Source organism: Sander lucioperca, chromosome 3 (genome assembly GCF_008315115.2).
Source record: "Sander lucioperca isolate FBNREF2018 chromosome 3, SLUC_FBN_1.2, whole genome shotgun sequence".
Lineage (NCBI taxonomy): Eukaryota > Metazoa > Chordata > Actinopteri > Perciformes > Percidae > Sander > Sander lucioperca.
The window spans coordinates 35,475,941-35,500,936 of NC_050175.1; the positions used below are offsets into that span (position 1 = coordinate 35,475,941).

Consider the following 24,996-nt stretch of genomic DNA (forward strand, 5'->3'; position numbering starts at 1 on the left):
GGATTGCTTGACTCCACTTTAAAAGACGAGGACACAGCAAAAGAGGATTCTTGATCTTCTCAACTTTAAAAGAAGAGCAAACCACAAAAGAAATAAGATTGACCTCACTAGCTCGGCTCAGACCGCTTCTCTCAATAACCAGTCTCTCCAAAAGCTTGTAAAGCTCAGAACCCTTCTCATTACAACCAGTCAGAAATCCCCTCCTTTCCTCCCCCATTCCCCCTCTTTTCTCTCTCTCTCTCTCTCTCTCTCTCTCTCTCTCTCTCTCTCTCTCTCTCTCTCTCTCTCTCTCTCTCTCTCTCTCTCTCTCTCTCTCTCTCTCTCGCTCGCTTTTCTAGACAGAAATGCTCAACTCATTCTCTCTCTCTCTCTCTCTTGCTTTTGTAGGCAGAAAAGCTCAACTTTCTCTCTCTCTCGCTCTCTCTCTCTCTCTCTCTCTCTCTCTCTTGCTTTTGTAGGCAGAAAAGCTCAACTTTCTCTCTCTCTCTCTCTCTCGCTCTCTCTCTCTCTCTCTCTCTCTCTCTCTCTCTCTCTCTCTCTCTCTCTCTCTCAATTCAATTCAAATTGCTTTATTGGAATGTCAGAAATAACACTGTTGCCAGAGCATCAAGGATAATAATGTGAGAAGAAATGCATACATAGAATTCATTGAGTAAACCAAAATATATACATTTACACAACAAAAAGAAAAACATATACAACAATATATCAATATACTGTACAGTGAAATCACTAGTGTCAAATGTCTCTCTCTCTCTCTCTCTCTCTCTCTCTCTCTCTCTCTCTCTCTCTCTCTCTCTCTTTCTCCCCCCCCCTCTCTCCCCTCCAACCCTCTCTAACCAAGAGGAGCTCAACTCTCTCCTTCTCTCTCGACCCCTCCTTTAGACAAAGGGGTTCAGTGACATATGGTAGGGAGAACTCTTGACTGACATGCACCGGCCCATGCATTGCCTTTGGCTTCCATTTCAACTGTGTAGTCGTTGGACGCGTGGGGAAGTCACCGGGTTCCGAAATACCCTAACCCAGCCAGTGCCTTTCTGATAAGCAGGTTCTCTTTAAAAATCTTTATGCCACTGACCCACCCCATGCTCCATTTTTGGGATAGGCTAGGGCAGCCCACATTGACTCACCAAAACTTTATACAGTTACAGTGGTGAAACATCTGTGAGAAAGAACTGTGTTTCCTCTGCCTGGCTCTGCACACACACACACACACACACACACACACACACACACACACACACAAAGGTTCCGACCAGGAGAAGTCATCAGAGAAGAGGGACAGAAGGCTCAAAATATAGCCCTAAAATCCTCAAATAAGACATAAAATGGACAGAGTCTTCAGCCTCGCCTAAAATTATATAACTAACAAAGTCTTTCCTCTGAAGGGAGACCAGTAAACCTGCCTGCAGTTTTTGTATGACAATATGTTTTTTAACTTAGCAGTTTTTTCCTCCCCCCTTAAACATTAAGGAGTAATTTGCGCTGAGCCAGCAAATATTACACTGTAACCTGTTGAAAAAAATAAATAAAATGAAGACAAAATAAAAGCTAAATGAATCAAACATAATACATTTGCCCTTACTAGTCCAGGGATGTCCATGCAAAATGTCCAAATGAAAGATCTTTGTAGTGAGCGGCTGTTCAGACATGTTCACAGGTCTAATGAATATGAGCTAACAGGGCAATGGTGGCCTAGAGGTTAAGAAGCGAGCTTGACCGGAAGGATAAAATCTGGGTGGGGAAAGTGAAAGAGCAGCGCTTGTCCCTCCCTCATTACCACCACTGAGGTGCCCTTGAGCAAGGCCCTTAACCTCCAACCGCTCCAGTGGAGCTGCTCAGTGGCCAGCAGATCAGACCGCGGTTGTACCGGGCAGCTTCCAGGTATGAATGGGTAACTGTGTGAATGTGACAGGTCGTCGTTGCGAATGAGAAGTTGTTCTCAATCTACTTACTATAAAAATGAATGAGAAGAATTAAGAACAGAATACAGTAGCATGTAGAAAGAAAAGTAGATTTTTATACGCTAGGATGGGATACAACATCTGTAGTTCTCTGATATAGTTTTACAAAATAATGCTTTAAACCTGCCTCACACGGACAGAAATACATGTCCCTTCTATTCCTTCTTCTGGTGCTAAGATCACCTTTAATATCTATTTTGAAATAAAAGATCTTCATATGTCCTCAAAATATCCCAATGTGCTGTTAAGTTCCTTTTTGTCAGATACCCAAAGTGCAGTGGTGGAATGTTACAAAGTACATTAACTCAAGTACTGTACTTGCGTACAAATGTTGAGATACTTGTACTTTACTTGAGTCTTTTCTTTTCATTCCACTTTCTACTTCTCCGCTACATTTCAGAGAGAAATATTGTACTTTTTACTCCACTCCATTCATCTGACAGCTTCAGTTAATAGTTACTTTACACATTAAGATTTCTGCACACAAAACACATGTCGTTTATAAAATCTGATGTTATATTCTAAATTTAACTACCTAGCAATATAACGGCCTACAAGTCCAGCTGAAATGATTAGACCATTAAACACACACCTGTTTGGATCTTTACACTTTCTAAAATGGGAGGATTTTTCTGCATTGAGTACGTTTTACTTTTAATACTTTAAGTACGTTTTCCTCATGATACTTACATACGTTTACTTAAGTAACATTTTCAATGCAGATCTTTTACTTTTTTTTACAGTGTGGTATTAGTATTTTTACTTAAGTAAACGATCTGAATACTTCTTTCACCACTGCCAAAGTGGCACCCATAGAGTGTGGGCTTTAGGCTTAAGGCCTCTGGACAGAAACCTTAAAACAGTTTTGGCAGTGTTCCACCACTCGGGGGCAGTCCAGGCCTGCAGAGAGGAGAGACATAAGGACACAGCAAACACAGGTCTTATGGAAAGGCTCACTGAATGACAAAATCAGTTTGATTTAAAAAAATAAATAAATAAAAAGCAAAGGGAAATAAAGGAGGGGATAGGTCAGAACATATGAGAGATGTGTAGATGGTGATGGTGTGTGTTTTGAAGATAAGCGGGGTAGAAGCAATGGAGATGAAAGCATGATAGGGTGAAGTGCTGAAGGTGGAGAGGAGGCAGATGAGATGGAGGCAGAGATGCAATGATCAGATAAGAACAAGGAGGGATAAAAAAAGGTTTGCCCACTTGAATTTTGGCTTCTAAGGAAGCAGATTAATGTAGCTAATGGTAAACGGCCCCATGATGTAGGACAAAAATGCCAGATGCAAACAAAAGGATACGTTGATTACAGTCCCCATACGGACCAAAGTATGGTGGTGGACTGGTAAGCTGGAGAGGTGCCAGTTCATCTCCTGGGCACTGCCAAGGTGCTCTTGAGCAAGGCACCGAACCGCCAACTGCTCGGGGCGCCTGTCCATCGACAGCTGCAGCCCCCCCCCCACCCCCCCACTCTGACATCTCTCCATTAGTGCATGTAGAGGTACTGAGCATGTGTGTGTAATTCAGGCCTGGTGTAATGTGTATAATGACAACAGAGTGAAAACATTGTAATTTCCCTTACGGGATTTTTTAAGTATAAATTATTAATTATTTATTATTAATTTAATTAATTTATTATTATTAAGTATAAAGTTATAGTGCGTGTCCTCCTTGGCTTCTAGCAAATGTGTTGTCCGGCAGTGTTTTCTCACAAACATGAACTTAAAGGGCTAGATTAAAGATATTCACACTGTATTTTTTATGTTCGTACTGTATTTATGTTCACACTGCACTACAATAGAATTTGTACAATCCATTGTTTTAGAAACAATCTTTTCAACCTTAATCTTACTGTTGAACCTAATCTCACTTTTATAAATGTACTTAACATTTGTATTTCTTACTGTAGCTATGGTACTATGTTTACTTTTTTCTTAATCTTATTTTTTTTAGTACAATTTTGACTGTGAGCAACTGCAACTTAACAATTTCCTGGAGATGATCAATAAAGTATTCTGATTCTTCCCCCCATTCCTAACACCATGTAGCTGAACCTGCTGAAGGAAATGCACCAGGATGAACTCGGCCGCATATCTGAAGACTTGGAGGACGAACTGGGAGCCCGAACCAGTATGGACAAGAAACTAGCTGATCTACGTACTGAGGTGAGGAGACTGGGGAGCAGAGAGAGAGAGAGGAGTAGTTAACGGCAGCATGAAGGAAGAAAGAGCATGAGTGTGGGCTGATGGTACAGAAACAATGTCAGCATTGTATTAGCATTCTTTTTTTAGCTTTATTCCGTGTCATTTGTTATGTATAAAACAAAGCAATGGATCAACCTTTTGAGCCAATTTCTTTTTTTCCTGAATGTCCCAGTTAGATTGTTAGCCTTTTAAGAAAACTACCAGTATACGTATATTGTCATTTCTAGCATTCTCCTGCATTAGGGCATGGTCACCCACTACAACATTTACATTTCATTTAAAATATGTCTATGCAGCCCAGCATTGTTACGCTTAAAGAGCCCCTATTATACACATTTTTAGCATCATATTTTTACTCAAGGGGTCTGCTAGAATAGGTTTACATGCTTTGATGTTTAAAAAACATACTATGTTTCTTATACTGCCCAATGATTAAGCTCCCCTGCCGGAAACACTCTATAGATAGATAGATAGATAGATAGATAGATAGATAGATAGATTTTTTATTGATCCCAAAAAAATGGGAAATAACATTGCAGCAGCAAAAATTTCAGACACACAGCACACATACAGAGTAAACATTAAATAATAGGAAAAAATATACATGAAATAATAATAGAATAATACACTAGCAATATTTAAAAATATATACAATTTGGAAATAAAATGTACAATATGAGCTCTTGGCCCGCCTTCCCGAAAAGATTATTGGTCAGCTGGCCCACTCTGTTGTGATTGGTCAACCAAATTCAAACAAACCACAGGGTGGGCTGTGCTTGCTCAGGCAGCACCTATGGGCGGCACTGATGAAAAACTGGGCCGGCTTTCTCAATCAGTGTCATCACTAATTGCGGAATTTCAAACAGGAATGTGGGCGAGGCGTTTCAGGCAGTTGAGAAAAAGTGCTGTCTTGAGAGAGAAAGCTCCATTTGGAGTGAAATGTGTTTGTTTTTTTTGTACTTTATACATTTATTACATACACAAAAAGAAGCATAATAGGGCCTCTTAAAATGTCACTGGGCAGCGTGGCACAAAAAAGCTCAGTGGACGACAGGCAGATAACTACTCCACTGCTGCAGTAACAGGCGATAGCAATAGCTGCACCGTGGAGACTGATGTGGTTAGAGTGCATCAGACTTTACTTTCAACTCATAAATGTCAGTGCAGTAATGCTTCCCCCCCCCTCAAGATCAAGCATTCAGTGTGACAGTGGGAAAACGTCCTTCAGAAAGGCAGAAACCTCGGTGCCGGTTGGGACACAGATATCCTGAGATCCTTCTGTGTACACTGTGTCTCTGTGGTGTCTCCGTCAGATGGAGAGGCTGCAGGTGGAGAACGCTGCGGAGTGGGGGCGCAGGGAGCGCTTGGAGACGGAGAAACTTGCCCTGGAGAGGGACAACAAGAAGCTGCGAGCTCAGGCTGAAGACCTGGAGGAGCAACTGGCCAAGAAGCGCCGGCAGGCTGCCTCGGCACTCGACATCGACCTCAAGGCCATCCAGAGCGAGCTGTTTGAGAGAAACAAGGTGGGCACACATCCCAGTGCTTCACCATGCTGTCGTCCATCCTTTAATTCAGGTCTTGAAACTATTAAGCCATTGAAGGAAAATTCCGCTTTATTACAACTTGGGTCTTATTTTCATAGTTTTGTCTATTATTAGTTTCTATTAGCTATCACAACATTGTCCTCGACAAAGTAACCTAAATTGTAATAAACCGGAATTATCCTTTTAAATTCCACAATCATTTTTCTTACTACACTAATACATACACACTGATGAGATCTCTTTACATGTCAGGAGATTGTGCCCTGAACTTGTCTTTCCAAAACACTGTCAGCTGTGTGTGTGTGTGTGTGTGTGTGTGTGTGTGTGTGTGTGTGTGTGTGTGTGTGTGTGTGAAAAGAGAGAGATTGATTGTGTTTAGTGTATAGTGTTGAAAAGATGGTATTGATCCAGACAGAGAAGGAGAAACAGGGCAAGGAATTAAGACACTGGATACACACACACACACACACACAGGTTGATTGATAGTAGAATCATCTTCAACCCCAGCCAGGGCTTTGGGCATCACTACCACTGAACAGATTGATGTTCACTGTCACACTGCGACACACTGATGTACACACACACACACACACACACATACACACACACACACACACACACACAACGGTGAAGAAGAAGGGCGATTTACACGAAGACAGCAATATAAAATATCTCACTGGAGAGACGTCGAGATTCGGGAACTTGACGATAAGGGCCAACGCTGAAATAATCAGACAAATTCAAGGAATGGCAAATGTCCTGTTCCTCTGTTTCCACTCAGAGGAATTATTCTTGACACCGTTATAAAAGCATTTGACAGTGTAATCAAACTTTATGACGTCTTTATGACAAATCCACATTGTTTCACTTTACTTGAGGTCAAGGAAAAATATTAATGACACAATTATAATGGTCTCATGACAGCCAATGTAAAAAACCAACAACTTAATGACAGTTTAATGTAACATTAACACATAAAGCTATATAGTGTCTTTGAGTTTGATAATTAGGTCTGCTATGGCATATTTATGACATGGTTATATCAGGGCTGGACTGGGACAAAAAATCGGCAACAAAATTTTTGGCCCAGGCAGCCCACACCCACCGTGATTGGTCAGACACATTCCCTGCAGACAGTCCTCTTAAAATATGCGTGCATTCTATGATATGAGTTGCCTAGTCTTCTGCATTCATGTGATAGTTTTTGGATCATTCAAGAGGGGTCTCAAGACTTATCTGTTTATCTTACACTTAAATCATTAATTCATTCTAAATAAAAAATTTAAAAAAGAGCACCAATACAAGAGAAGCAGTGTAAGCTTACTCAGTCAACAGTCACGTGAAACAAGGACAGAAAAGGCTAGCTAAACATTACAATAGTTAAAATAGTTAAAATGGTACTGGCATTCCACGAAGCAACTTTGGCTTTGCAGTGCTACTGAATAACATTAGCTAATTAAGCAATTTAAGGAACACTGATGCTTGTATCAACACTGATTTTATAGATCACACAGACTTTTCAGCTACCCAACAGGCCAACTGCTAGCATTTTCAATGTAAGCTTAAGCAGTTAGGTTACCTGACAGCCACTAACTTTAACGTTACAGCCAAACTACTTGTTGTCATTATGACGTGAGGCGCACATAACGCACACACACACACACACACACACACACACACACACACAAGTGTGTTTCACTATCTTTGTGGGGACCTGTCGTTGACATAATGCATTCCGTGGCCCCTTACCCTAACCTTAACCATCACAACTAAATGCCTAAACGTAACCCTTACCCTAACCCTAACCATAACCTAATTCTAACCCTAATCCTGGACCCCACAAATATAGTTAAACAAGAACACACACACACACACACACACACACACAGCCTCCCTCCCTTCCTGAGAGTCCATGTTAATTTGCCTACATTGTCAACTACTCTCTTTTCCATTTTTTCCTCACTCGCTCCCATGGCCCTGTCATGGTCACTCTCCTCCTCCTCATCTTCTTCCCTGTCATGATGTTGTTTCTGCTTCTCTGTATAGCCAGCCACCTCTCCTCCTTCCTCTACTTCAGGTAATGCCGATGTCGAAGCAGCTACTACAGCCCCAAACATGTCAGAAATGTTGGCACCTTTTGAGGCATCCTCCTGTAGATTCTTAAACTTTCTCTCCCGAAATTTCTCTGCACCTCCCTTGCGCTTTGGTGGTTGTTTGTCCATATTAACGTGGAAGCTAAACTTCCAGCATAAGCATAACTATTACAGCTCGTGTCTCAGGTCCGGGGAGTGGGGAAGGGGGTTCCTGGATTTGATTGGGTCCGGCCAGTGCCAATAAAGAAAATTAAGCAATGGGCCGCTGTCAGTTCTTTATGGGCCGGCGTGGCTAAAAAAAAAAGGCCTATAAATTATATCGGTGATTTCGGCCCAAATGTGCGTCGGCCCACCGGGAAAATGCCCGTATGCCAGTTGGCCAGTCCAGCCCTGGGTTATATTATCTTTCTTAATGTCAAGTTGTCATAACGCAAACATTTCAAACAATGCTTACTTTACATTCGAAGTGTCATAATCTAAAAATCACAAATATTCATAAAGACTCATGACCGGTGTCATTATAGTTATGATGGTGTCATGTCAGTCTTATGCATACCCCTTTTAAGTAAAGTGTTACCGGCTGTGCTTCACATAAGGCAAATAAATGCACTAGAACAGCATTTAAAAAGGGAAATAAAGTTAATTTAAATAGAAAGTTATTGATAATAACCCATACTAACATGGAATATTAAAATACCTGGAGATTCAATAACATAAAATCAAAGTAGATGTCTTGTTATGACACCTATGGTCACCAGGTGGGGTTGTTGACCCAACATGCACCTCTCCGGCAGTCAGGAGGAGCTACTGTGTTTAATCTCTTGAGATAACTAGACATTTCTGTTGCTTGAAAATATGGATAAGCAGTTTGTAGATATGTTTCATGCAAAATGTTGACCCATGATGACTGTGTTACAGTTATGACTGAAGTTGTTTTCTCCAGTCCTGAGGGTTACCTTGACCTGAGGTCAACTCATCGTGTTGCCTCTTGCCAACTTGAGCAGTCCAAATGTCCGTGAATATTGGTGTGATTAATGGGAATGGATAACTCTGTGGGCAGATGTGATCCACCATGTGGACCTAAAGAGCAAAACAAAATAGCACTGTGTTTTGTATTCAGCTTCTGTGTGTGTGCGTGTGCGTGTGCGTGTGCGTGTGCGTGTGCGTGTGCGTGTGCGTGTGTGTGTGTGTGTGTGTGTGTGATGAACTTCTTAAATGGCTCCATTAGCAGCAGGTTGTGTGGCACGGCCATGCACTGGCAGATAATAAGTAAGTGTTGGTCAATGCGTTGCCCTCCACTACCACCTGTCCTACAGAGTTATTTATGAAGCTCTCAGGTTCATTTAATGCTTTAGTCACACACACACACACACACACACACACTGGTAAAAAATTCTAACTTTTCAAAGGGGGAGAGAATAATTATTCCAAACATTATGTTTGAGCAGAAAAGCAACAGGGCGAATTAGCTCACAGTCTCAGAGGTAGGAGGATAAGTATGATGAAAAAGAAGATGGAAGAGGAAAGGATGAAGAGAGGAAAAAGATAAAGAAACAACAAGAATACAAGGTGATGTGCTGATAGAGGCAGAAGAAACCAGCATGGCTGAACAAAATTGACAGAAAGGACAAAATAACAATTTGTGACACATTTTCATTGTCTCACATTGGAGCTCACATCAGATTCACTTGCAGCCCTGCATTATGTTTTATTTATTAGTCACTCAATGGTATAGCTGAGGAAGACATTTTTCAGATTTTAACATTGCATTAGTACAGGAAGTAGGAAGTGAAAGATAGGAGTCCTGTCTTAAAATATTTTTGGTTTTATATAGACAAAACTTTTTCCCCCACAACTAAAAGATACATTTTGGTTCAAACTCTGTGACGTTAATGATGATTATGATGTAACAAGGCTTTTTCTTCCCCAACTTGGTCGCTCTAAAATGTATCATTATCGGCGTTTTTGCCACCCATGATCGCATCAATACTTGACATTTGCAATTGTCGGTTCATTTCACTAATCATGAAAACCAAGCTATGCAAAACAGGTGTTAGGATAATTATTTCTCAAAGAATGGACAAAATCACTGGAGTTCTCTTAAATGCTTGTTGACTTGCAGCAAGTAGAGTCAGTTTACAGCACTTCAGAAAGTGACTGAAGATTGTTCACAACAGTGTCTTTTTAAAGGAGTTGGGAGTCAAGTTAGTTATTCGGTTCATGCAATCAGTAGCTTTCTTCTTATCTCTGGTCAGGCCCGGCATCTCCTCCACATTATGCGCTCTGCCCTCAGGGATACTTCCTGTGCTCTTTGCAAGGTCACTCCGCTTTCATGATTAACACATGAAAGAAAGAAATACTAAAACAGCAGTCCGGATGCAAATGGATTAACAAAGAAACTGAAGCAAAACCGTTCTAAGCATAATTTGTTTTTCTTCTAACAACAAGCTAAGTATTTTGGACACAATACCTGTCTATTTTTGGGTATAAAGCACACAAGGACTAGGCGTTCCTTGATTGCATCAACCAAAACCATCCACACGGAAACGCTTTTTGGTGCAAACGCACATGTTTTGGCCGATTGTAAACGCACTGCCTGAAGAAGCACTTTTTAGAAACCTGGTCCCAGGGTGAAAAAAATTCGAAAAACGGCACCCTTGTGGCTTAGTTTGGACGCAACTATTTTTGAAACGATGCCAGGGAAGACAGGGGAAACAAAGATCGTTTTGGTACGTGTGGACGTGGCCTCAATAGCGGAGCAAGTTGTAGCATTAGGCTCTCTACACACGGTCAATGACAGGATGGCTCTGCAGAGAGGACGTTGGACCTCACACCAGCACTACCTTGGACGTTGAGCTCTGGAGGGATTTTACACCATGCTGCTGCACTCAAAGTTCAAGTTGACTTTTTTTTTTTTGTTTGTGACCTTCCAGTGCACAACTAATGAGATAACATCTGTTTGTGAGGTAACCTTAAAACGACCTGTGGTGGATAAAAAAAAGAAGAAAGAGGATGAGTTCCAAACGTTTTCTACTGCAGTGAAGGGAGCTGAGTGGTTTGCCTGCAGTTGCTCTGTCAGCATTGTCTTTCAGTCTGAAAAGTCTTAAAGTCCCAGTGAAACGAAAACTGGAGCGTCCTTAGCTTCTGTGCCGTGACGTATTTTCTAGTGAAACGGAATATTTGAGCGGTAAATCAAATACTTCACTGGAGTGTACCTTTACATACATACATACTATACATACTTTGATTGGGCCGCTAAAAAGTGGACAGGCTTAGAGTTTAGCTCAGTACTGAGGACTATTAATAATGCCTCCACACAGACTCCCCTCACCTGTTGTTGCTGTTAGATCATCTGCATATTGTGTGTGTGTGTGTGTGTGTGTGTGTGTGTGTGTGTGTGTGTGTGTGTGTGTGTGTGTGTGTGTGTGTCTGTGTGTGTCTGTGTGTGTCTGTGTGTCTGTGTCAACGCCACGTCACATCCGCTGCATTGATGTTGCTATCTAGCTGTTAGTCCCAATCGGTAATAGGGAGGGACATAAAAACACGAGACATTTTTTTCATTGGATGTCAAATTAGCCCCCAAGTGCAGGATAAGTCATACCAGACAGTAATTAGGATTAAAAAAAATATTCTAAATTGTATTTTCTTTTTACATATACAGTACCAGTCAAAGGTTTGGACACACTTCCCCAAACTTTTGACTGGTACTGCATTTGGCATAGAACAAGAGTTAAGTGAACAATTAACATAGGGACACAGGATTAAAACTTTTTTTTTTACTTCATGGGGCCTTTAACTACCCAGAATTAATGTCAAAGCAGTCCTACTTCAGATTGTCAAAAAAACTAAATCATTTTGTGCAACAGATGAACAAAATATCTCTCTGACTTTTAGTGAGATAGTCAAAGCCTATGCTTGTGAAACTGGCCCCAGATCATTATGTAGAGCTCCACTGTAGTTGAAGTCCCCCTCACTGTTGCTCTCATCTCCATCCACCATCTCAATCAGTGTAAATTGTCAGGGTCAAAAATTCATATTCTCACTGAATTTAGGCGGTTTCCTAGAGATGCGACTGTATTATACCCTACCTATCAGTCTGTGAGTGAGTATTGTAGTCAAGACCACCTAAACCGAGACCAAGTCATTACCAAGACCAGAGTGTATCGAGACCAAGACCAGACCAAACAACTGAAACATACAGTGTATATACACAACTAGCTAATATGTATAGCTAATATTTGGGTGAAAAAATGTTGGTACAGAGGCAGATTGATTACTTTAGCTAGCTAGCTTTGCTAGCGTCACTTACACTTAGCTTACCTTTCTTCATGGATCCTTAGTGCAGATAAAAAATGTAGGTGGTCCCAGCTGTGTGCAGATTTTACACACTGCTGTGTTTTCTTTTAGATGTTGTTTTGCAAATAAACTCTTATATAAAATATAATAAATAAAATGTAATAAATAAAATGTTATTACCGATGATTTGGCTGACATCGCCCAGACAGCCAGAGCTGCTTCTTCTGTCACCTACGTTCACTTTGCGATTGTGTGTTTGTGTGTGTGTGTGTGTGTGTGTGTCGGGGGGGGGGGGGGAACGGGGGTTAACTGTAACACATTTCAAACTAGAAATGAGTCAAGTTATTGGTTGCATTTGAAGCAGGAAGTTTTACATCCAATCACAGTAAAGCTGTTAACACATAAAGCAGATGATACACAGGCAGTTAAAGGACAATTCCGGCGCAAAATGAACCTAGGGGTTAATAACATATGTGTACCCAGTCGACCGTTCTCTGGGACATGTTTTCATGCTAATCTAATGTGTATTTAGCTTGAAACAAGCTAGCGCGAACCGGTGATTAGCTGCTAACGCTACCTTTCAGGGCAGAGGGTAAATCATTATTTTATACCACTAACAAGGTTCAAAATGTATATTTATAAAAGTTATATTCCTATCTTTATTCAAGAGAGCATTCTTTCAATTTGAGAGCATTTCTCACTGATATTACGTTCAGATTTTGTAATTTCCCTCAAAACCTCGCTCTCACACTCAAATAGTCACTGCTCGCTTGCTTGTGCTCAAACTTTCTGCTTGGACTCAGATATGTTGTTGCTTGGACAGATTTCCTGCTCTCAGCTTCGGCCCTTCTCCTCGCACTCTGCCTTATTCTGCACGCTTACAAATCTTCTCGGATATCTCCTGCGCTCGGATTTGTTTTTGTGTTACAATCCTATCAAAATTCCCCAACTAGTAGAATGCCAGCTGTAGTGTTGACCAATGAAATGATCCCTGCCCCGTTGAGGGTGCGTTTGCTTTACGTTAGATCGTCTGTTGTGGGCGGCTGTTGGATCTGTCTGTTCTCAAAGTGCCAGAGATCTACAAGGACTTCACCCGTTTCTGCACCATCACCTGCATAATCCAAGTGATAAAAGAGAGAACAAACTATTGTGTTCTCTGCTCACATGAATAGGATGTTGATAAGTATCACTGATATTTCTTAAATCATTGTAGTTTTTCAGAGCAATAAGATTATTAAAGCCATGTTCATATTTGCAACAAACTAAAACCCTGATCAAGGCAAATAGGTTTTTCATGTTCTGTAACCTTTATAAAAAAAAAAAAAAAACAGTACAATTAAACTTTCCAGAGCCGACACTTGGTAAATGGCTTTATTTTACCTTGTCAAAAACAAGGAGTAATTCATAACAAACGGCACAATATTTGACACAAAACCTAAACCTAAAGTGTATGGTTCATACTACTGTGAAGCAGTACACTTTGCCTGTAGGATTTACTGTAGCAGGAACATTGATATTGGCAAACAGATGACCCAGGTATGATATCAACTAAAATAAAGATAAGATAAGCCTAGTGTTCACAAGAGGGATGATTCAGGTATTGCAACACAAATTAAGAATAAATTAAAATGAAATAGGAGAAGTAGATGATAAATTAACTATACAAGAGCAATTAAGGCAAAGTTATGAGGTAGTAGCAAGCACAAAGTGATGTATAATCAATAGCAATGAGTCAAATCAACAGTGTACACCAGAATAATATATACTGTGATTAAGTAATGATACTTAGTGTTGTCTGTACTAATATAACAAAACAGAAAATAATGTAGTGTATGATGCAGTATGGAGAACAACCAAGTCCCATATGACCACAAGAGACTCTTGATGATGTTCACTACAAACAAATTTGCAGATGGCTGTAGTCTGTAGCCAGCCATACAGTAGGTAGATCTGGAGCAGCAGGGTGACTTCTAGCTTTCATTGGTTGGTGATATGACACTGTGCAGCTATGATGCAGCAGCTCAACAGTGGTCGAGCCCTTCAGCCCCACCTGGATTGAAAAGAAAGTAAAACAAAATACTTGTTTTTTTCTGTTCAGTTTGCTTTGTATTAATTAAAAAAATAACTACTGTTTAAGGAGCAAATAACAAAGCATATCATTTCTAGATTGGTTTTTATTATAGTGGTGAAATTGTACTTAACATTACAACTTTTTAAACAGACTGATATGAATTCATCATTTTCAGACTAATGTTATATGAAGGAATGAAGACTAAATTCTGATGAACAACACACAACAGTGATGCAAATACTGACACAAACAATCCAGTTTCTTGTGTTCTTTCAGTTATATTACAGTTTAGGTTTTACTATTGGCTCTAACATGAAATTAGCCAAATCTCCAGGAACACGGTTAACCAAACGAGGAAAAAATACAAAGTGGGGTCATCACATATACACATGCTGTCCGTCATATGTCGTTCAATCTAGCTAAACAATAAAGAAAATCTACTTGTTTATGGACATCAGGACATCAGCAGGAAATCTGTCCAAGCAACAACATATCTGAGTCCAAGCAGAAAGTTTGAGCACAAGCAAGCGAGCAGTGACTATTTGAGTGTGAGAGCAAGGTTTTGAGGGAAATTATTACAGAATCTGAACGTAATATCAGTGAGAAATGCTCTCAAATTGAAAGAATGCGCTCTTGAATAAAGAGTAGGAATATAACTCCATAATTTTGAGCCTTGTTAGTGGTATAAAATTGCGATTTACCCTCTGCCTCGAAAGGTAGCTTTAGCAGCTAATCACCGGTTCGCGCTAGCTCGTTTCAAGCTAAATATAAATAAATAAAAAATAATACACATTCGATTAGCATGAAAACATGTCCCAGAGAACGGTCCACTGGGTACACATATGTTATTAACCCCTAAGTTCATTTTGCGCCGGAATTGTCCTTTAAGTGATATATCCCTGCAGTTGTGGTCTTGACCGGTCTAGAACTGTAATCCCGAGACAGCTTCATACGAGACCGAGACAAGAACGAGTAAAAATGTGGTTGATTCCGAGACGAGACCTTCAAAAAGTCTCAAGACCGGTCTCGAGTACTACAACGCTGCTGTGAGTTGTCGCTGTAATGATTACTTGCTCAATCTTTGAACCATTCTGCTAACAATAACAAGTTTTCAGTTATAGGCATCTTCCATTTTGGAAAACGGTCCATATGTGTGGGAAGTCTGGTCTTTATTATTTTATCAATGAATGAATATAAATCAGAACCTAATCAGTTCTTCAAGTCTATTCACAGTATACTGAGCCAGTGCCTTTCAAATGGGAACTGATTTGATGTCAACTTAAGTAACATTGAGAAGAATTACACCACTGTATTCTGTCCAATACAGTCACACGTTAAAGGCATCATAGGGGTTTTTAAGTTAGTTTAGGTTTTTAGTTTATTTTCTGTAAGAAGAAGAAGAAAATATGGTTATGCAAAGTGAAAGGAAAATGTTCTATACACAGAATACAGATTTAAGTTAGAGTTGTGACATGCAGATTCAGAGTTGTTGTCTTAGTTACTACAGTACATGCTAACTCAAAATGTTTACAGATGCAACACATGACGAGGCACACTTTTGAAGCCTTCTCCAGAGTTCATTTAATTGTTATGTGTTGTATATGTGCACATAAATACACCTATTAGTTTAGTATACAGACATACAGTATACTGTATATATGCGTTCCTTGTCCATTTCCATAACCATGTTTATTCTTGGTGCTTTTATTAATCTAACCTTTATTATTTTTATTCTTTCTTATCTCTGTCCCTTTTCATTTTCTTCCTCGTCTTTTATTGGGCTGATCTGACCAATCTGGTTGGAGCGGTGCCCATAAGTCCCTCCCCTATTGTATCACTCGTGGGCAGCCCTGATTATAAACCTAATTCTATTTGGTGTGTGTGTAAGACAGACATCACTGTCTAAATAATGCTAAATTCGGTATGGCAGAGGGGGAAGGGAAGAGTATAGAGAGTGTGTGTGTGTGTGTGTGTGTGTGTGTGTGTGTGTGTGTGTGTGCGCGCGCGCACACACACACACACACACACACAGAAATAAGCAAGTGTGTTCACCATAGTTTAAATGAGCTGCAGTTATGGACATCAGTTATTTCCACATCCGACCCTGTTTTTTCTTTTGTTTTCTCACATTAAATGATCTTTTTTGTCTATTTCTGAGCATAAGTGTGTGTGTGTGTGTGTGTGTGTGTGTGTGTCTTTGTTTTAGTGGAACAGATGTAGCGGCAGACTTCAGGGTCTCTCCAGTCAAGGAGAAACATTTAACAGGCAGTGTGGCATAACGCACACGCACACACACACACACACACACACACACACACACACACACACACACACACACACACACACACACACACACGTGCACGTACGTACAGTAACACACACAAACACATAATTGTGCTTTTGTGCAAGAGCATGTAGACACATATATTAAAACACACATGCATCAGAAACTTTAAGGAGCAAGCCTTCACACACAAACATATTTACAGAGGCAAACAGACACATATTCATGCTCATAGATCATTCAGTAATCCCTCATCTTTAAAAGAGTCAGGGACTCCCAGCCTGTCGGCCTCCTCCCATTCATCCATCAACCCCGCCCCCCTTCCTCCCCTGTTCTATCAGACATTTATTACATCGTCTTGAAATGATAAACCTGCAGGGAAAAGTCAGGTTTCTGGCCTGTATGGCTGCTTTGAGACTGCTTCATTTCATTTCATCTGAACTTTTGTCTGACAGACTACAGGCCAGGGACAGCAGCCACGTATTCCTAGCTCAGATATCTGTATGATATGTAGTATAAACAGTGGAGACTTGTATATATTAATATGTGTATTTTCCTAAAATGACGAATGATGGTGGGTGATATTCTGAATACCTGTTTTAGCACCAAATGTGTATTATCAAACCCACCACTGAAAATAGTTCCCAATAGATGCACTCCTGTTTGAGTAATGTTTCATAAAAACTACACTGACCAGCTGTTTTAGGAAATGACTGAGCCTTTAAAAAAAAGAAATAACAACGCAGAAAGTATAAATAGGCAGCAGGCCAGGGCCCTACGGAATCTGCGGACACAGTATTCTCAGCAGATTTCCCACAGATTTTTCGCAACACTCAGAATGTTAACACATCTCCACTCGAAGAAGATTAACAGTCCGCTAAAATTGGCAGATTTTCATTCAGGATAAAAAAAAATCAGATTCTGTTTGGCCCTTATAGGCAGACACATTGTTGGGGTTTATATATATGTTTTTATGGGGTTGTTTTTTGGCTATAAGAGAAATATAGAATAATGCCAGACTTATCCTTTCATGCATAGCTCATATTTCTCCATTGAACCGTTTGCCAAAGCATAGAATGTTGTGTTAGACATGGCACAATTGGTGATCTCATGAATTTCTTTCTGCGAGGCTGCACCCTGTCTTTTTTCTTTGTTCTTAGCCTTACCTTTATTGTCCTATAAAATACCACCCCTCCAATAACTAGCTTCCCCCCCACACTTCCTCATCTCTATCCTCATCCCTTCATCCCTGTCTCTTTCTCAAGGACCCACCCCCTCCTTTTAATTATTCCCTTCTGTATTACCCTGCCGCTCTCTTTGTTTGATCTGGCTCTGGGGTTACACTGTATTTGTGTTGCATTCAGGCATTTTGCCTTAATCATCTGGTAGATTGGGAGATTCACTGAGGGGGGAAGGGTGTCTGAATGCCACGTCTTAAGGCGTTTGTAATATGAACAGATAAAGCACCCATTCCTCTTCTAATCAGATACACTCTGTATGTTGGCTCTGTACATGTAACGCTCTGTGAGAATAAATGAGCCAAAACCCAAAAGGTCGAAGCTAATTTTGCGTTGATAGCTTAAGGAATCAAATATTTAATACATAATAAAGATACAAGGCTGGATCAAATACAGATAGAAATAAATAAGTAGAGGGCATATCCGGGCTCGTCTTTTTATTGTTCCTGTAGATATCTCATTTCTCTCTATCGTATTGTCGTATAAATGCAGGAAAGCTTTCTTGGAAGCCGCTCTGTCTGGGGAGCCATTAGGTGTGGGGCAGCAGAGAGAGAGGCTGAATCAACGCCATCAAAGTACATGAAAGTGCAGTGAGTGACAATGGTGCATTATTGATGAGTCCATTAGCTCCAAGTGCAGACTTTCCTTGGCTAATCCTAATGCAAACCTGTGGTGGAGAGCTTTCTGTTGGCACAAACCTGACCACAACCACAAGTACCTAAAATTACAGCCTGATAAATAGATTTAAAGAAAAACAACGATTTGTAACGGCCTGGAACACAACCAAATGTTAGCATGCAGACATGTCCATTTAGAGGCCATCACACTGGTCTTTCAGAAAGCAGGGATAGAGAGAGCCATTCCTACATACACTCTCTGTCCTTTACAACACCACACCTTGGTTGTAATGAGGAAAATCTGACTTTGCTAAAGTGAATCTTTCGGGCCCTATTTTAACGATCGAAGCGCATGGCGTGAAGCGCCTGGCACAGGTGCATTTAGGGCGTTGTACGAATCCACTTTTGCTAGTTTGACGGTGGAAAAAAGGGTCTGTGCGTGGGCGCAAGGTTCAAAAGGGTTGTACTTAGTGTCTTCATTAATTCGTAGGTGTGTTTTTGGCGTAACATGCAATAAACCAATCAGAGTGTCATCTCCCGTTCCCTTTAAAAGTGAGGCGCGTTTGGACCTTGGCGCATTGCTATTACGATGGCGGATTTGCACCATAATATTTTTCTTTGTAATCTTTTGCATGTTTGTGTGCTGCTGCTCCTGTGTGTGTGTAACAAGCATAGTGTGTGTGCACTGTGCACAAGCCTAAGCGCATTTTATTAATTTGCTGTTAAAATAACAATGAAATGCTTGCATTGACTTTAGACCAGGTTTTGTTGGTCAATGGCGCGATCACTCCCCGCTGCCTCAAGATAGCAATATGCCAAGAATTCACCTGAACACACCTCCCTGTAAGACCAGCACGCCCATGGGCGCAAAGTTCAGTTCTGTTCAGTTTCTCTGCTTTTTTACAGATCTCTGTATGTTTATGAAGCGTAATTCATGAAGAAGGCATGCGAATTATTCGCTCAAGTTGAATCATTTTCAACTTTCCATTGACTCTGTATATAATCATGCCGCCTCTAAAATTCACTCTGCGTTCAGGTTGGCCCATTACCCATACTCATTAATAATTAGTCTGGCTATCACCAGACCAAGCTCAATCTTTTAAGATTGAATATTAGTCTGGGGAGTCTGCTCTGTATTTTCTACTGCACAAGAGGTGTGCTCAACGGGCATAGTTCAAATGACTGTACGCAATTGGATAGTCCTTCAACCAATCAGACCAACGATCCGGGTGACGTAGCAGCGACAGCGGCATCAACGGGTTGTTGCAATGGAGTGCTGCGCTTTGGTGGCCGGCTTGTTGAATGTAAACAAAAAGCTGCTTGGTCACTTCTCTATCGTCATCGCGTTAAACTCGCCAATAGCGCGCCAGGTGGATAAGCCAGTTTGTGATTGGTTCCCGCAAATTTGTAACGGAAGCAGGATAGATGAACGTACAGGTTTCCAGCCTGAGCTGCAGGGTAAAATCAAATCGCCGGCAGATCGGGCTGGGTTTACCCAGTCTAATTAATAATTACAATGTGGACTGCTTGTTGTTGAAGATCTAAAGATGCTGTAAGCTTTTGATTTATTTGGATATAAACAAAATGATTGAATTCATGTTGAACTATAACAACTTTGAGACATTTTTCTTGGACATTAGAGCCTGATCAATACATCCGCATGGCCAATATTATGGGCAGATTTTTCCTTCATCATTTTAGTTTATATTATTTATTTTCCAGTACAAAGAAATGGCCAAATATGTTTGAGGCGGTTGTTGGTTGTTGGTGGTCGTCTCGCTTCCCCCTAGCGCCTGTGAGTGGAAAAACCACCCTTGCAACTTTGGGCCTGCAGGCCGGCGGCCTCAGCGTCAGGAATAATCGCGTGATATCAGGTCTCGCGATGTAACAAATTGCTTCACGACACTGCACACATACACGCCCCCATTCAGGAACCGGCTAGCTATAAGAACAAGGTAGCGATGGAGTTTTTTCACACTATCGTCATGGCTGAGCAGGCAAAAAAAGAAGCAGAAAGCTAGGAAAGCATTGTCGGAGGAACAGAGAAAGAGGAAACGGCAGACTGACCGAGCGAGGCGTCAGACACGAGTAAATATCGGAGCCGCGTTTTCAGAATGGCGAGAACTGAGACTAACAGAAGCCTGCAAATCCGATGCTGACCTGCCGTTGTTGCCCTTGCACTTGTAAGTATCTTTGATCAGAAACTTGATCTGCCACAGAGTTTCTTGTCAGCTTGATGTTGGCAAACGCAAGTTGCTTCCGCTCCGACAGCGTTCTAAGGCCATTGTAGGGAAAAAAAGATTAATGTTACGGACCCGGGAGAGAAGGGTAATATTTTGAGAAAAACCTCCGTGGACATGGCTCCATGCGTTCGCCGGCTTCTTTGAAAACAAATGCACATGACCAGAGGGAGAAGATGGGAGGGGGTTTTTACGACAGTGTTGCCAAATATCTATTCCGAAGCTGTAAGGGGAGCTCTATAGAGAAACGAGAAAGCAAAAAGCGAAGAAATTGCCAAAACTGCATAGCGCCCCTTTAATAGCCACATTTAAAGATGAACTTAACAAACTTAAACACTTTTAAAGTTAGTAACCTTGCTGTGCAGTCACTTTTTTATTCTTTCTATTGATTGCTAAAGTCTAAAATCATTTGCCATCATCATCGCAATTATTTTCTTTTCCTGATAAAATCCAGTAATTCTGTCCTTTGGGGAAACAAAAGGAGATATGTCTCTGACATTGCCTTGTACTCCACACCCCCAAACTACAGGCAACCTTACATCCAAATAATTTTGGCTCTGAACCATGGTCTGTACCTTTTTTGAAAATGTAAAGTGGGTGTTTTCAACGCTGAAATGGGGTGTTAATGTGCTCCTGGGGAGGCAGTTTTGCTAATAAAATATTAATACTGCAACTAATGATATATATTTTTTTCATTTTTAATAAACATAGCAGAATATTGGCTTTTGGGATTCCTTGTTCATGGGCAAATATTCACATCGGGGATCAGCAAGTATTTGGTATTTTTACTTCATAGGTAACTTAAAGGTGCTCTAAGCGATGTTGGGTGACGGCACTTCTTGTTGACGTTCGAAGTATTTTCAAACAAAACGAGGCTAGCTCACCCCTCCCTCCTCCTCATCCCGTCCCCTCCCCCCCCGCCCCCTTCCGTGCTTCCGTGCCCTAACCCCCCCCCCCAAATCCTTCTTGTCGGTTATTGGCTGGAACGCTGGAAGTTTGTTATGTTTGGTGGTGCAGGTTGGCACAGTTTATTTTTGTTGGCGTTTGTGGAGCCTGGGCTGTCTACAGAGACCACATTTTTTTACAGTGTGTTCAGGGGACAGGCAGCTAGCAGAGTGAGGAGATGTTTGCTGTATGTGACAATAAAATGTCGCCTAAAAAACGCGTGACATCGCTTAGAGCACCTTTAAACTACTAACTGTTTGAAGAACCGATTATTCGTCTAATCATTTTCGGTCGTAAATGGGACAGAAGAGCTGGCTGACCAGAATCAGCTCTGCTTTGGAAACATTCGTCTCTAAGCCTGTCTGCTGTGTCGTCTCTGTCCTTTTAGGAGCTGGCCGACCTCCGCCATGTCCACGCTAAGCTGAAGAAGCAGTACCAGGAGAAGACGGCCGAACTGGTCCACGCCAACCGGAGGGTGGAGAGCCACGAGGCCGAAGTCAAAAAGCTGCGACTGAGGGTGGAGGAGCTGAAGAAAGAGTTAGGCCAGGCAGAGGATGAGGTAGGAACGTGGCTGCGTATGGATTTGTGTATGTGTCGTTCAAAAGAGACCGGCATTGCTCTTGCTTCTGACTACTCCACCAATCCAAAACTCTTGACACTCATTCCAAACAGTTAGACGACCAAAGACACAGAACCGTTTTTTTCTGATTCTATTAGCAAACTACATAGGACAAATATTTATTCCTTATCGTTTTAAATATACTGTGATTCTACTTCCATGGAGATGACAGACATGATTAAGAAATATGTTGGTGTGTGTGTCACCCTTCAGACAACCCTCTCATGTAACGATCAACCCAGAAGCCGTCAACCTCAATTAAATCAATTCATAGTTTAGTGAGACTTATCAGATTGCCTTTTACAAACAAGTGAGTTGCTGTGTGTGTGTGTGTGTGTGTGTGTGTGTGTGTGTGTGTGTGTGTGTGTGTGTGTGTGTGTGTGTGTGTGTGTGTGTGTGTGTCCAGTTGGATGAGTCCCATAATCAGACCAGGAAGCTGCAGAGGTCTCTGGATGAGCAGGTGGAGCAGACTGAGAACCTGCAGGTACAATTGGAACACTTACAGTCAAGGTAAGACACACACACACACACACACACACACACACACACACACACACACACACACACACACACACACACACACTCACTCACTCACTCACTCACTCACTCACTCACTCACTCACTCACTCACTCACTCACTCACAGTAGCTCTCCTGAGCTGTTAATGGTGATATAAACATGCCTAAACATGCATACACACACAGTGGTGCCAATGCAGGATTTTGATTTTGAACAGAGCAGAACAGATTTCAGGTGGTGGGGGCAGGGCTGGTCAGGACAGTGTTCTTCACGTGAGGCTTGCCAATTAATTTGCGCCTAATGTGTTGCTACTTTAAAGCACAATAATCACATTTGATGTAATTTCCTGTATTTCACCCCTACTTGACATAATCCATTGGCATGACCTTGTTCTAATAAAGGCTAAGGTCCATTTGGTACCGACATGTTGCCTGGCTGCAGTGCATCAGTATAGACCCATGCAGGTCTGATAGAATTTCAAATGATCAAATGAAAAATAATATGTGACATCACTCCTACTACTACTACTACTAATGGAAACTGTATTGCTCCTGGTGCCAGTGACATCAGTTAGCATTAATGACCCAAACCGAATGTTATCTGCAGGAATATTTGCCGTCTGTTTCGCAGTTTGATCCATGTGTATGTAACGCATACACATGCCCCCCCGCCCGCGCCGCACAACCCTGTGGCAAATCGCCGGCTCGCTTTTTTTTGGTCTGAATGCCCCGTACGTACTGCTAAATTATAAATCAGCCTTCAGAATGGGGGGCTGTGGCTGTTTCCCTAAGCAGCACCAGTGCAGACACGTTAATTACCCAACTCAAAAAAAACAATTTCACCAACACTACTGGCATTCTCTATATCTACCAACTATTGATAACTTTTTTTACTGCATCACTACTACTGCTGGTACTAGTGCTTCCCATATACACGGCCAATTATAACATTTTGGCTTCCCGACCAGCTCACACCCAAAAGATTTCTTCTGTATTGAACCGTGAAAACGCAGATCTTTTTCACTTGGATTTTTTACTTTTGTTATTAAAATCCAAAAAGACATTGGAATATCTTAGATAATTATGCCAAAATATATTTTTTGTTCTCTACGACTGGTGCCGTGTTTAGCAACAAGCACTCCCACTCCCAAACACGCCTCGACAACCATGAAGGCACTCACTTGTTCAGTTTAGGTTTGTGTGTGCATGTGTGCATGTGTGTTTGTTTGTGTGTGAGATGTGAAGCTGACAGCCTACTTGTGTCTCACTGTGAGCCTCAGCACTCACTCCTCTTACTATTTACAGATTAGCGTTTTCTCATTTGTGTGTGTGTGTGTGTGTGTGTGTGTGTGTGTGTGTGTCTGGCTTTCAGTTTAGCTCTCACACTCTCTGAGCTTTGCGCAGTCCTCAGCTCCTCGCTCTCTGCCTCTCCCTCTGCATTCTCTCCATGTTATCCACGTCGTTGCTCTGCCACCCAACAGCCAATCGCAGAGCTCCCAGTCGCAGGTTACCCTAGTAACAGAGAGCTCTCTTGTTGCTCTGCTCTGTGGAGGAGTGACAGGCGGGTCGGCATGGTAACGGCTTCCGAGACTGACACAAATCTGTGTGTTCTTGTAGAGGGTGTAGCTTAAGCCTTTCTTCATTCTGGATTTGTTTCATTCAGTTTCTCAGAGACTGCTTGACTAGGGTGTGTGTGTGTGTGTGTGTGTGTGTGTGTGTGTGTGTGTCTGTTTTATTCTGCTGAATAGTAGAATATTAGTAGTAGTTTAAAGCTCATGCTTCATGTTGATGGATGGCTCTGTTCTGACTGCATCACTTGGCAGGGCTGCGCGATCATGGGAAATCACAATTTTTTAACACGATTACTCGGTGACTTTTGAAAAGATGTGGCATTTATTGAAACAGTTAAATAAATCAACAGTGAAAATACCTTGAACTGTGACACTTCCCTTAATACTTTTCCTGTTTACTTTTTGAATTCCCCTTTCAGAACACAAGACAAAATAAGAGTTTACTTTCACAATGTAACGTGCAAAAAGAAAATTCACTTGATTGCATTGTTTTTGAGATCATTACGCACGTGTGTGTGTGCGTGTGTGTGTGTGCGTGTTGTAGTCAGTATGTATAATGTAATAGTGCATACCATGATAGTAAAATCTATGGTAACACTTTACTTGAAGGTATCTACATAAGAGTGACATGACACTGTCATGAACACATGAACCCTAACCCTAAATACATAACATAAACGTTTATGACTTGTTTATAATGTTTATGACACGTTAATGACAGTGTCATGTCACTCTCGATACCTTCACTTAAAGTGTAACCAAATCTATTCTGCTACTTTATTGTTT

General features: G+C 41.3%; 1 protein-coding gene across 3 annotated transcripts in view; it reads left to right on the plus strand.

Moving 5' to 3' along the window:
- ccdc102a (coiled-coil domain containing 102A) overlaps window positions 1-24,996 on the plus strand; it is a 105,961-nt gene that overhangs the window by 74,979 nt on the left and 5,986 nt on the right. For all 3 annotated transcript variants that reach the window (XM_031292729.2, XM_035999883.1, XM_035999882.1), the window contains 4 exons: window positions 4,019-4,135; window positions 5,488-5,697; window positions 21,891-22,061; window positions 22,528-22,631. In XM_031292729.2, the coding sequence (XP_031148589.1) occupies window positions 4,019-4,135; window positions 5,488-5,697; window positions 21,891-22,061; window positions 22,528-22,631 (602 nt within the window). The remainder of the gene's footprint in view (window positions 1-4,018; window positions 4,136-5,487; window positions 5,698-21,890; window positions 22,062-22,527; window positions 22,632-24,996) is intronic.